Here is a 12,772-nt window from a genome sequence, read left to right on the forward strand (position 1 = left end):
CGACAGATATGTTTCAGTTCTTAAAAATGAGGATGTGAGGACCAGGAAAAACGCTGATTTGAATAATTGCATCCTACTTATCATGGTGTCAGTAATGGAAGACAATATTCCTGTGTATTAAAAAAGCTGTGAAATGCTCCCTGCAGAAGATGATGGGTAGTATCAGTCATTCTTATTTGTTTAGCTGAATTTAAAAATGAGCCTAGAAGGTAAAAAAATTAATTTTGGATATCGAGTAAACAGGATGTATTTTATACCCATTTTTATACCATGTATAGTATGCTTAATTTGAAAAAATGAAAATTGAATATGAACATCAATATTCTAATAATATTAAGGTAGGAAATTGGAATAAGCCTTAAGCTTCTATCTTAACTAATGCCAGTGTGCTTTTTAGTGTTGTTGAATGCCACACTCAAGGAACAAACATTTTCCTCTAGTGAACTTTCTTGGTGCTGTCATTTTGTACAGTGGTATTAAACACAGAAATCTCAAAACTAAGAAACCTATTCCTTTTGTTTTTCAGCATCAAGACAATGATTCCTCCGGGGGAATGCCTATATGCTGGGAGGAAAAGGAGGAAACCCATTCAGAAACAGTTAAGTATCATATTCATCAGGAGGCATCTCCCTCTGAATGTATGTGCTAAAAATAAGGTAGGAGTCCCTATCTCTCATGGTCTGCTGACATAGGAGAGATCTAATCTCTTTCTCTTCAGTGAGAAACCCCTGTTCAGGAGGCTGACTCTTCAGGGGTAAGGCTGGCCCCAGAAAGGATGATGACCCAGCATGGGTCAGACTGTCCTTACCCATCACTAGGTGTCCCAGGGAGAGGAGGGCATGGGTGGCTGTGGTGCATACTGTAGCGTACTGCAGAGTACGCTGCCGTCAGGAGCAGAGAGCAACAGCACCTTTCTGTAGCCACAAGGTACCAGTGGACTTTGACAAGCTGGAGAGATGGGCCCATGCGTACTACATGAAGTTCAACAAGGCCAGGGGCAAGGTCCTGCATGTGGGTCTGTTCAGTCCCAAGCACAACAACAGGCTGGGTGGAGAATGGATTGAGAGCAGCCCTGAGGAGAAGGACTTGGGGGTGCTGAGCGATGAAAAGCTCAACATGAGCCAGCACCGTGGCCTAGCAGCTCAGGCGGCCAAACATGTCCTGGGCTGCATCAAGAACAGTGTGGCCAGCAGTTCGAGGGAGATGATTCTGCCCCTCTACTCAGCTCTTATGAGGCCCCAGTTGGAGTCCTGTGTCCAGCTCTGGGTTCCCCAGTAAAGGAAAGTCTTGGAGCTGATGGAGCGAGTCCAGAGGAGGGCCACAAAGATGATCAGGGAGCTGGAGCACCTCTCCTATGAAGAAGACAGGCTGAGAGAGTCTGGCTTGTTCAGTCTGGAGAGGAGAATGCTCTGGGGAGACCTAAGTATGGCCTACTAATACTTAAAGGAGTCCTAAAGGAAAGTGGGTGAGGGGCTGTTCACCACAGAATGTAGTGATAGGATGAGGGGTAGTGACTTCAAGCTGAGAGTAGATTAAGATTAGATGTTAGGAAGAAATTGTTTACTATGAGGGTGGTGAGGCCCTGGCACAGGCTGCCCAGAGAATCTGTGGCTGCCCCCTCCCTGATAGCGTTCAAGGCCAGGTTGGATGGGGCTTTAGGCAACCTGGTCTAGGGGAGGGTGTCTCTGCCCATGGCAGTGGGTTGTATCTAGATGATAGTTCCCTTCCAACTCAAAGCATTCTATGATTCCATCATTCTATGATTCTATGACCCTATGACTCAGCTAGGCAATGGGCTGGAGCTCTGTGCTTCTGTGCTCCCCACCATCTGTTCAAGGAGCCTTTTGAGAAGCTGTGCATTGAGTGGCACCAGTATGCTGGCATTGTGCTCCCCCCGCTTCCCCCTTCCTTGGCTTAGCTTTGCTTGGGGCATCACTAAGTCCAACATGTGTGAGCCTGGAAAGTGGGTCAGCTCAGCCAACTGAAAAAGCAGACTGGTGACTCACTTTCTGCACAAAGAACGCATCATTTTCAAACCGCTATTTACTACAGGATCACTTTCATTGGGAGAAAAGTGGGAGAGAGGAGTTGTACATGTGACAGCAGAGTAAAAAAGAAACAAAGTGGTGGGAAGCTGTTGCTACAAGATGCTTGAAACAGGAGAAGAAAAAAGGTTCCTATCACTCAAATATAAAATGATTTCCAGATGCCATAAACCACTCTGTGAAATGAAGCTTTTTAATACAATCATCCCGCATCTTCTGTGTTACACTTGATTACATGGTTATGAAACACACGTTTTCACTGTGTTACAATTATTAACTGACACTGGTGGCCTTCACAGACAATTTAAGGATGAGAAGGTAACTACAATAGATTTCCCTACTTTCAGTTGTTCAGAACTTCTAAAAATAACTCAGTTGGCTTGAAATTGTATATACTGGTCTAAACTCAAAGGGCAGTTGCTCTGAATGTTTAGGTGAAATATGTTAATTTTGGTTGGATTTTAGAGAGAATTTGCACATGAACAGCTTGTTCCCACTTAAAAAAGTATTTATTTTAGTGTAAAATATATCATAGGTGACAATTTTGATAGACAAAGATAACATAAGAAAATCATTATTCCTGCAAAACCTGAGTGCTAAATCCAAAACGTATATAACATTTCTGCACTACTGTTTGTATATGGATGTGGATATTTAACTTTATAATGGTATGAAGTATGGAATTGCTCCAGTGCATGAAATTACTTCTGTGCAGAACTGTTTATGAATCATAACTTTTGTGAGAAAGGAAGGAGAGTTGCAGTTGCTTTGAGAAACATTAAGCATATTAATTTTGGAGTGTATATAATAACTAACAGAACTTCTCATGAAGATGCCTTCTAGACAAATGCTAAGAAAACCACTTTTTATCCAAGGATGTAAATAGTCTCAGGAGCCTTTTATGAAATTCCAGCTTTAACAAAATCAGAGGCGAATTCTCACTGAATTGGATGGAATCAAGTTTTAACCTTGCAAGCCATCACCAGCAATGCAACCTTGAAAGTAGCTTTGCTATGAGGTTGCAGTACAGGTACTTGAGCATGATCTTATCCAGCCAGAATATATAAATTTTTGATCAAGAAAGTTGGTTTTGGTTAAAACAATGTCAATCGTATGCTTTGGATTATTAGACTATTGAGCTCCCGTGGTGGAGATGGCCCTCTGTTTTCTGTGGTTGGTTACTCATCACTTGCTGAGGATGATTTCTCAGTTCTTAGCGAGACTGGTCTCTTCCTCAAACCTTATCTGTTTATGGGCTTGGTCTCTGGTAAGCCTTTCCTGTGCTCATTCCCTCACTCAGGGACTTCCTAACTGATCTGGAGAGACTCTGAACGCCCAGGACCAACTGGTGGACAGAGTTCCTTTCACCGTCTCTGTCCTCCAGTCCTGCAGACTTTACTGACATTTCAGGGCTCTGAGGTATCCTTACTGTTATGCTGCCCCAAATCATTTATCTTCAGTTTAGGACTGCAGGCATAGCCTAATAATTGAATAGCATTTAAGCATGATTTTCATTAAAGCCATACCATTTTGGAAACAGTTTGAGTTTTTTTCCCCTCTTTTTTTTTTTGGATAGCATAGCACATTTTCCTCCATGGCATTGTTCTACTTCCCCCCCCACCCCCCCCGTCATTCTCATAATGAACCATGGTAGATGTTGCCACCTATTCTGGGAGAGGTTTTGTTCAGTTGTAAAACCTAATTTTTCACAGAAGAAAAATAAAAGAGAGAGAAAAATATGATAAAACGTAATTTTTCACAGAAGAAAAAAAAAAGAGAGAGAAAAATATGATGGCAATTCTTTGGCCAGTCCTGATAATGATTCCTCTCTTTTTTTTTTTACACAAATAATCTCTAGAAATTTAACTTTGTCTTGACAAAAGAATAAGTGAGTTCAGGTGCCAGGCTGAAAAGGATACTTGGATTTCTGTAGGAATTAATGGATTAGTCCTTTTGAAGGCCAAGATTCAAAAGTCAGAGGAGCAGTTTTCCCCTTTGCAGAACAACTGGCATGTTCACGTCCACCTGTACTTGGTGCATCCCAGGAAGCCACCTCTCTGCCTCTCCATTAGCTTTTTGTTATCAGGTTGTCAAGCCAAGTGGTTACCTTGCGGCTGACTCTTAATTCAGGATGTCACAGAATTTTATTGCTCACTACTTCCGTGTTTTTTCAGGCACATAAATTCTATTCTGAGGTAGTTTTATAGAATAGTGATGAAAATGTATGGAGAAGCTACACAAGACTGGAAAACTTGTTTTTCCAGGAGACCTAATATGTTTCGGTCTTCCCTACACAGAACTAGGAGAGACTTACTTCAACAGGTTGCCTTCTTCAGGCAATACATTGGGTTCAAGTTCTGCTTTTATACACGCAAATATATAACACTCCTCCTCCCCCAGTATATAACCACCCCTAGCTGTTCTCCTTTTGCCCCAGAAAACTTCCAAACAAGTCCCATTAAATGTGGTCTACATGAAAGAATTTTGGTTTTTGTGGAACCAGTTCAAACACCTGGAGCTCAGACCAATAGAAAAATTTCCATCAGTTACACTTTTCCACCCTTTAGCTTTGATTAAAGGAAATATTTTCTACCAAGTGTTTGTTTCCTGTGGAAATCTAACATTTTACTGGTAATTCAAGCATGTGAAAGCTAAAGAGATCTTGTTTTTAACCTCAAACTCAAATCAGTGTGCTGAAATGAATACATAGAGTAGAAATGCTAAGGCAGCACTTCAGGACAGCTACCATTTGAGAGCTTCAACCGCCTCTTTGTCTCACACCCCAGTATCTTGTAAAACTCACTGCCTTCACAAAACATTTCTTGTAACATTTTACAGCTCTTTAAAGGCAAGCTACAGCTGCTGTAGCTCCGAGTGTATCTATAACTGCTCCAGGCTGCCCACCTCAGCCAGAACTATCCCTGTGCCAGGCTAAACAGAGCCCTCAGGAGGTACAGCTCTCTCCTGCTTCTTAGTTCTCATTTTAAGGCCCTCTGTGGCACAGCCCTTCCTCTTACTTGGTATCCCACCTCTCATCTGCTCTGCCAGTGTCATGTCTTCTTGACCATTAGTTCTGCTTTCACCTTTCCTTGCTGTGAAAACCCAGAGGAGCAAGAAGGTGGCAAAGGGCCCCCTTTTCGCTCACTGGAGACGGTGAACATCTGCACATACACATCTGGCACTCAGCTCTGCCAGGGTCCCTGTGGCTCCGTGGCTGTGCATGCTGGTCAGTGTGCTCATGATAATCATCTTGCTGTTGCTTTGCACTTAGCTTATCTGTTTCATCTCACAGTCTCACTCTTCCCTTTCCCTTCTTACAGAAAGCTTGCCATCATAGTAAATGATTAGATTTTTCTCAGTTTAGATCATCTGCTGGTTTAACACTTTAGCATACTTAAAAAACTTAATCAGAGTGTACTTTTCATTAACTTTTCATTGACAGGGTAGGGCTCTCTCAGAGGGTAGGGAACAGCAGAGCTGTAGCTGCAGGAAATTCCTCTGCAAGCTCACCAAACTGGTTTACACTGGTGTTGTCTGGGTTTGTGTGTCACGAGCATGCTGAATCGTTAAAGTGCAAATGGCTCAACGCTTTATGTACCCCTGAAACAGAAAACATCCTCTGCACCAGCTCCCACACCCACAGTCCCTATGGGACAGGGACTGGTGAGATGGCTCTCGTACAGGTACAAGTGCTTGGTGCAGTGGAGCAGATTTTGGGCAATTTAACAACGCGAAGAAGGAAACACTGGCATTCTTGTTTTAATTACTGTAGCAGCGTCGTGTGAAAAGCAGGGGGAAAGAGGTATGGTAGATAGAGTGAGTGCTAGGCCTGACGCACACAGCTTGAGAGCCCCTGCTTTAACGTAAACATGAGCAGCACCACCTACTTTCAGCTCAAAATTAGGGCTACAGTTTCCATTTTCCTCAAGAGGCCTCGTCAAAGAATGTCCCTGACTGCCTTTTTCTGTTTATGGATAGCTATAGACTTTCCATGGAGCTTGCATTGTTTAAAATTACATCCACTTGGCACCTAAATACCATTTACATCAAATCCCTGTTTGTTTGGATTCACTCCCTTACTGAATCATTTCCTTGAGTTTTCAGGAAGGCTCTATCCTGTACTTTCTCCTCTAGGCTTTTTACATGTTCCATGCAATCTCCAGAAAAATGATCCTTAACACTCACTGCAAATGCAGTCCACATATATGCCTCAAAACGAACCTTGCTGGCATAGAACAATCACCATTTAATGTGATGCATAGGCTTGAACATCTTCTATTTCTATTCCATGTTAGTCTTGACATTTTTTGCCCCTTGAACCAATCAGTCTAATTTCCCTTATTGGAATTAATTTTTTTCCATCCTAAATTGCTTCCTTGCTTCAGTTGGGTTCTCAGGTATAAAGAGCAATTAGTAAAACCTTATGTTCTTTAGCTTCTACAGATCTAAAGGCTGTATTCCTACAAAATGACTGCTCTCCAGAGACCAGACATCCTTTTGGTGTCATAGTGAGGATGGCTGAGCTTCAGGGTTTACTCCAAAATATCAGTGCCTAATATGAACACCCTTTCTTGAAAAACAACTAACTCTGGAAAAGTTAAAAAGATTATTCCTTCTTTGTTGACTGCATTATTTGTTGGGTATTTGTTCTCTCTAATAGAGGAAAATTATTTATTCACTCCAATCACAAAATCTCCTTCGTGTCTTTGAAAGCAACTCATTGTGTTACTGAAAGGCTACATACCAGTTTTGGTAATTTTGAAGGAAAAAGCAGGAATTACATGTTTTCGCTGACACCTACCTCAAACATATTTTCATTCTGTCCATCAATGCTGCCCTGTTAAAAGGGTCTCAAAAATAGCAATGAATTTTTCCTACCCAAATTGGTTTAAGAGGCTTTCAATTAGCAGCTAAGTCAGCAATCACAAAACATTCTCTTTTATTTAACCATTCATAAGCACAATATCTTTTTTAATCAGTTACAATGCTAAATTAAGATTGTACCTGTAAGAGGGGAACACACAAATGTTGCAATTTAACCCTTTAACCACGTTGTGAAATATGAATACTCAAAATTAAAATATGTTTGAAGAATACACTAAACATGTGGAGCACAGAAATGCGTAGCAATGTGCTACAGATAATTAGTTTTATTCCAATTTTCCACTGGTGCACCAGCTAAGCTATAGAAAATTATGATTCTTGCCTTTAGCTAGGGCAAAGTGGAAACCGTTGTCACACCTGTATTTTCTTGGCCCACCATCTCCAATTCTTGACTATTTTTCCATCTTTCCTTTGCTTGGTTTCCCTCTCAGTGTTTCTTATTCTGGAGAAGCTGCCTCAGGAGGAATGTGGTGATGTTCTACAGTAAGAACTGGAATGAGAGCAAGAGTAGGATCAGCAGGCACAGCACTGAGTCCCCTGGGAGATGCTAGCTCAGCTATAGCTGCTGAATTCCTTCTGAGATCATGACTCTGTGTAGTTTATAGCTCCTGTGGCCTGTGGCTTATTCTTGGGTAATGCACTTTACTTACTGTTGGGTCCAGCAATGGCTGTCTGCTGGAGATAATTACCTTCTCAAACCTACCACTTAGGTCTACTTGCTTAATTGACAAGTCTGTGCTTCAGGACTCACCATTCCTTGCTGTCATGCTGGAAATCAAGTTTCCATGACTGTGTGCAAGTGCACCAGCTTTTCCTGTTCTCCCTCCTGAGAAGAGCATTTTACATGTGAGAAGAATATCAGTTGACAGCCCAAAATTGAGCTTCGTCATTTGTGATACATTTCATCTTAATGCATTTTCATGGTGGTTTTTCTGAGGCTTCTGGTCCTGTCCACTGCATGAGAGTGATGCAAAGTGGGGATGGATTAGGTATGCTTGTTTTAGAAATCCCACTAACATTAGTCTTTATGCTTTGGGAGGAATATCAGTGTTCATAAGAGAGCAATCAAAATCTTATCTTACTGACGTAGGAAGGTAAATGTTAGAATGTTCACAGGACTTTTGAGCCTGGGGAAAGAATGTCCCTTCACCTTGCTTCCCACACTTTTGAAAATGATGGTTAAAGCCAAGCTCTTTTCTTGATTATCTCCTTGACCCACAGGTTAACTTTGAATCATTAAATGGAAAGCACTAAGATGCTTTGAAAAGAACACAGCGAGTATTGAATGGGTTCATGCATTAGTCATGGTAATTTTCCTCTTCTGTTCTGATCCTCATTTGTACAACATAGATAAGAAATTATTTTTCCTACTATTCACTAAAACATGAAGACGGTGCCCATCCCCCTAAGGTGAAAGGATCCAGGGAGATATCAGTTCTTCATCTTTTTTATGCTGGGCAGGTGTGAAAAGGGAGACCAACATTCACTTCCTGGTACAACAGCAAATGCAGACCAGTAGATCTCTTTTTTTTGGTGGGGGATGGAAGCTTTTCATAGAAGCTAGGTTAAATGTGCCAGTTGTTACCCGATCCCAGATAACATCCCCGTCTCCACTTGTGCTGCTTGGAGGTAAAACAGGTAATCGAAAATGTGTTCTCCACCACAGAAGGCCTGCAGTTGGGAATGAAAAATCCAATCCTTCGAAGAGACACAGGGACCGCCTGAACGCGGAACTGGACCATCTGGCCAGCCTCTTGCCTTTCCCACCTGACATCATATCGAAGCTGGACAAGCTGTCTGTCCTGCGCCTTAGTGTCAGCTATCTACGGGTCAAAAGTTTCTTTCAAGGTAGGTCTCTTTAAGATATCAATATCTCCTTAAAAGTCTCCCTCTAATTTATTGCTCCTTTGTACTAATCCCACATAAAATTAACAAGTAATATTAAATTGATAAAGGAAGCAAAAAAACTCCCAACAAAACTAAGATCTACTGTTGAACTTGTTTTGTGTGGGGGATGTTGTGTTGGAAATGTATATTTCCTCCTATGTCATTGGTGTGTTTTCAACCAAATAATGGGATCACCCCCCACCCTTTCTCAGCAGGCTTTAGGAAATGGGAAAACATGACTGCAAAATCCCCAAACCAGCAAACAGGCCTGGGGCAGGTGTAATACCTGTAGATACTTTGAACTCACCTTTTCAAGCTATTATTGTGCATGTTTGCAATGTCTGTTTAAGTACAATGTTGAAGTCAAGCAACTACTGTCCTACCTGTGCTTGCTCTATGCCAAGAGGAAACAGGCTCGCTTCAAGGGCCAAAAAGGTCACTTTCTTTCAGGATAAGTGAGACCTGAAGTTGACTAAAGCTGTAGTAGGCTGCACTTTGTTTTTGTAGCTGTCTGGCATGCTGCACTACGAAAGCCAAATGTGCATGCTCAGACCTTCATCATAAGAATTCTTCTCAATTCCCAGAGGCTTTCAGTTGCTTCTGCTGCTGAAGAGTTCACAACAGCAAAATCCAGATTAGGGATTTAACAATGAAAATAATCTCTAGAGTTGTTTTTTTAAAAAAACCCCAAACATACCCGTATTTGAAGGAGTATAATTGACCAACATTTATAGGTGGACTGCAAAGATTTATTAATGGACATTATTTTTCGTTTATTGCTCTTCACTGTTCCTTCTTGTTATGCAAGGGAGCCTTTTTTGTTTGTTTTGTTTTGGGTTTTTTTTTTTTTTTTACTGAAGAATGATACCTGTTGGTTGGTTTCTTGCTTTTTAAAAAATATTTTAGTATAAAAGAAATAGCAGATTTTTGAAGAGGCTTTGGCAGACTGCGGGTCATTTTACAAGCTGACATCAGATTGCAGATGGTGATGTTACAGAGAGCAGGGGCCTCCCATGTCAAACTGCAGCAGCTGGTTGCCCAGCCTCCAGCATCCTGCAGTATATGGAGTGCCTCTCTCCCTTTGAACATGTACCTGAATGTTACAGCCCCTTCCCCTTGAGCTCTGGTTTTGTTTCTTCTGGATTCACGAGCAACAAGATGTCTTCAGATGCCTTCTCTATTCTTCTGCTGGAGTTTCTACAGTCCATTTTCTCCTTTTTTTTTTAAAAAGGGAAGGGGTAAAAGGAAAACAAGTAAAGCCAGGCTTCATTGCACTGAAACGTCCCATGTTTCAAGAGATTTCATTTAATTTAATCCCTAAATTACCTAATTGAACACATAGTTTGTCCTCCCTTCATTCTTATTTTTAAATGTTTACATCATGAAACTACGGTTACAGAAAGCATTGTTTATAGTAAAGGAAGGAAACTACATGCCATTGTAAGACAAGAGAGGAGCCTGGAGCTTCAGAAGGGTGGAGTGGAGGAGAGGTGAGCTGTGGAAATAGAGCTGCATGAGGAACGGGTGCTGATGTTTAGGTAACACCAGGAGCTCCAGCCTCAGCTCCGTGGCACATCACAAATCTACTTCCTTGTTGTGAAGAAATAAGGCAGAATTTGATTATTTGGGTTTTTTTAACAAAAACATTGGCAAAAAGCAATGAAAAAAATCCATCCCAGTGTTTAGATCTTTGTTATACTGAGAGGATAGAAGAGCAGAAAAGTTGTTTTTTGTGGCTTTTTAAATCAAAGGATGGTACTAAGTTGTGAGCTGTTGCAAACACTGTGAGGACAAAGAACAGAGCAGTGGCATAAAGAGATGTTATAAAATTGGATAAAAAAAAAATGTATCTGGAAAAACTGAGCTAGCAAATCCGTACTAATTCACTCAGGGAAAATTAATCCAGAGGAACTGATGTTCAACAGAAGAGAGAAACCTGGAAACGAGAACAGAAAAACAATAATCGAAGAGGGACAGTGGTCAGCAAATTGTTCTATGCTTGTAATACGATATGTTGACATAAACAAGAAAGCCAAGTGTGGATTTTGGTCTGTTTGCCCAGAGGCAGCATGTCACTACACAGGAAGGTTATAATCCCCTCTCTGCATGAGACCAGCATGACTCCATCTGGAATACAGCTTTCTGTTGTGGGCATCTCCTGGTCACAAGGGCATTAGTACACATTAAGGGGGTTGGAATAAACACAGGCAAGAATTGACTATAAAGCTGTATGGACAAAAAAAAAGAAAATAAAAGAGTGAAATTAGCTCAAATGTGTACCATTTATATGCTTCAGCTGTTTGTCTTCATAGGAAAAGCAAGAAGGGAAGGAATTTCTTAGGATATTTTAGAGTGGCACAACAGAGAACCCCAGGATTAATGATAAGCAAGTTGAAATTTGGCTTGAATATCAAGCAAAACATATCTGTAATGACTTCTGTTCGGCTAGCCAATATTCCTAAAACATGCAGTGGAGATGTAGAACGTTCAAAATTGCAGCCTGTGACACACAGGCATGTGCATCTTCTGTTTAAAAGACTGTTCTCTGAGTTTGAAGGAAGTTAAGCTTAGATTTAATGGTTTTGGCTTTTTTTCAAGTGCTTGTAAGGATGCAGTTTGCCTTTTATTTTTCCACCAAACCCCCCCTGAAATAGTGTTGTTTGGCAGGTAAGTTCACATGTGATGTTGCAGATTCGACCTGTAACAGTTCAGCAATTCCCAGGACAATTACAATTCCACACCTTTAACCATCCCAGCGGTTTCTAGACATACTCATTTACTAACCACTAGATGTCCTTTCAGTAACTACTCTGCAACAGTCGGGTGTGTAGCATAAATGTTGTATTTATAAAGATCAATAGCCAACTAAAGTGCATGGAGTGACCTCACCATACTGGTTTCAAGTATGAAAATCATTTTGCAGAGAAACAGTTATTAGAGCCTAGAGAATATTCATCAGTCATTTGTTGCCTCTTTGGTCACCGTGACAGTTCAGTACCTTGAAGTACATGGCCAGTTCATCTTTAAAGTTATTTAAGCGAAAGCCTGGTTCCTTTCCAAAATTCAGATTTGTTAGTTGAGACAGATTTTTCTAAAATTCAGTTTATCAGTCACTATGGTGGGTTTCCCTCTCTCAGAAATGTTTTCCTTCGGCTTCAGAACAATTCTTCTGCCTACTTGGTTTACAGTCTTGGTATCTCTGCTATCAGTTGGCAGTGTCTCTATTAATAGCCCCACTCCCCCCATGGCTATATGCATTTAGTCATTTTGCATTTTCTTGATGTGCACTGTAGAAAGGCTTGCAGCGTTCACCTTCCAGTCTCACCAGATCTCCTGTGTAACAGCAGAGTGGATCTAAACCAGTACTTTGAAATACATCAACTGCTACAGGAAGCTGTGCTGGTCATTTGACCCTGACAAAAAATTGGCCTTGGGTGGAGCTCCTGTGGGAGTGGAATGGTACTTAGTGGCTGTGACCACTTGAGCTTGCTGGGCCTCAGCCATGTTCCATCTTGGTTCATTGTAGTCTGCCTTCCTTTACCAGTGTTGACAATATATCCTTTAGCACCTCCTATTTCTCAGTTTTTCCACTGTCAAAAAAACCCCAGTGGTCTTGCTCCGCTTCAAAGCGGAGTCCCTTTTGTTGATTGTTTAAGTTGTTCCCTTCTAGTAGAGGTGTTAACTTTGTAAATCGATGTAAAAAAGAACGGCACCTTGCTCTTTTAGCATCCCGGATCCTTTCTGAGTGACAGCTAAATTAACCTTCCCATTATCTGTGAGGAAAATTGTTATGACAATTTAGATGGGCCAACACAGTTACAACCAGAACTTAAAGCTCCTCATTGTTCCATTCTTAGTGAAACTGACCTTATACCAGGAGGCCACTCAAACTTTCCTTCAACATACCATTCATTAAGGTTAATCCTTCTAGCTATAAGCATGCCTAATAAATGATA

The 12,772-nt window shown here is 41.2% G+C and overlaps 1 protein-coding gene across 1 annotated transcript in view; it reads left to right on the forward strand.

The window, feature by feature from the left end:
* Window positions 1-536: 536 nt before the first annotated feature.
* The window catches only part of AHRR (aryl hydrocarbon receptor repressor), a gene marked incomplete at both ends in the record, with an annotated part of 67,027 nt that continues 54,791 nt past the window's right edge, over window positions 537-12,772 (forward strand). Inside the window, 2 exons of the mRNA XM_084259997.1 lie at window positions 537-598; window positions 8,596-8,777. Of these exons, the coding sequence (XP_084116123.1) occupies window positions 537-598; window positions 8,596-8,777 (244 nt within the window). The remainder of the gene's footprint in view (window positions 599-8,595; window positions 8,778-12,772) is intronic.

Source organism: Gallinula chloropus (assembly GCF_964237585.1).
Source record: "Gallinula chloropus genome assembly, chromosome: 2".
NCBI classification, from domain to species: Eukaryota; Metazoa; Chordata; class Aves; order Gruiformes; family Rallidae; genus Gallinula; species Gallinula chloropus.